Source organism: Penaeus monodon, chromosome 28, assembly GCF_015228065.2.
Source record: "Penaeus monodon isolate SGIC_2016 chromosome 28, NSTDA_Pmon_1, whole genome shotgun sequence".
Taxonomy (NCBI): domain Eukaryota; kingdom Metazoa; phylum Arthropoda; class Malacostraca; order Decapoda; family Penaeidae; genus Penaeus; species Penaeus monodon.
The window spans coordinates 38,598,127-38,599,566 of NC_051413.1; the positions used below are offsets into that span (position 1 = coordinate 38,598,127).

The window sequence follows — 1,440 nt, forward strand, 5'->3', positions numbered from 1 at the left end:
TGCCTTGGAAGGGTTAAATTTTAGTTCTCATCGCTAGTGCACACAACTTGTAGTACATTCCAGAACACATATTTTATTTCATCTTTAGTTGATTTTATGGTGTAGCTTCTTTAAAAACAGAAGAGTGAAGTGCGATTAATTGATGCATCCACAAAATGTAATTGAAAGAATAGTGAAATGATGAATAACAGGAATTCCCTGTATTAGCTGCATGTATATGTATATATTTCTCCTTCAGGTAGACACATACAACAGATGGGAATTGCACATAAAGTGGATATGCACACTTCACATCACACAAGCTTCCACACAGTGGTCAGCACTGATGCCTCTGAGCCTGCCGTACCCTCTGACCCCAGGGAATATGTTCTCAAGCTGTGCAGTCAAGTTGCTCCTGTCCCCATTGATGAGTGTTTCACAGAGAGGTAAAGCATAAAATTTTCATTCAGTTGTCAGCTTTCTTGCTAGTTTAAGTTTATAGTTCGTTAAAAAAGAAGAAGAAAAAATTGTTAACCCCTAATAACTGTAATTCCTCAGACGATTCTTTCTTCTCAGTTTTTTATTAATAAGATATTATTAAAGTCAATGTAGATAAGACTATTTAACCATGTAGAGGATTTAGAGATACGTTTTCTATTTTGAGAAATTTGCATTGTTACTTGAATAATTTTCTGAAAGATTCTGTTGGCTTTGCCTTTCTTGCTTAAGTTTGGTGTCTTGGTGGCTTTGCTATTATCTGTGAAGTGTAACACTTTTAAGATTCAAATACAAATTATTGATTCTCTCCTTCAGCCGTCTCGTCAGTTGTAAGAAGATCGGAGAGGGTGTATATGGAGAGGTTTTCATGACACGGCCCAACCCAAGCAACCTTGAAGGGGCAACCGTCCTCAAAATTATGCCCATCGAAGGAGACTTTGAAGTCAATGGAGAACCACAGAAGAAGTTTGGGGAAATTGTTTCTGAAATTGTCATATCCCTGTAAGCCAGATGGTGTTTTATGGTCCAAGTCCAACATGACCTTAGATAGACGTTTTAACCTGTTGTATTTGGCAAACTAGCAACTGCATGTACCTGATCTTAGTGGAATTTGAATTTCTCTTCATGCATACCAACTCGGATTCATCATTTTAATTTGATTGTTCATCTTGCAGGGAGCTGAGCAATTTAAGAAAATCTGAAAATGAGTCAAACTGGACGGAAAACTTTGTAAATGTGCTAAACTCTTGGTGTGTCCAGGGTTCCTATATTCAAGATCTTCTCAACATGTGGGACGTATACAATGAAGAAAAAGGTATGTAATATTCATTGTTTGTCCTAAGATTTCTTGCTAGTATAATCCTGTAAGATTAGGTTAGTGAAGTTTATGAATTATAATTATTTTGGTGTAACTTGTTAGAAAAACATTGATTAGATTCTGCCAAAAGTTGGGAATATATTGTA

The 1,440-nt window shown here is 36.2% G+C and overlaps 1 protein-coding gene across 1 annotated transcript in view; it reads left to right on the forward strand.

The window, feature by feature from the left end:
* Positions 1 to 1,440, forward strand: part of LOC119591572 — a gene marked incomplete in the record, with an annotated part of 55,247 nt that overhangs the window by 46,227 nt on the left and 7,580 nt on the right. Inside the window, 3 exon segments of the mRNA XM_037940334.1 lie at positions 239 to 425; positions 793 to 978; positions 1,152 to 1,291. Coding sequence (XP_037796262.1) covers positions 239 to 425; positions 793 to 978; positions 1,152 to 1,291 — 513 coding nt within the window.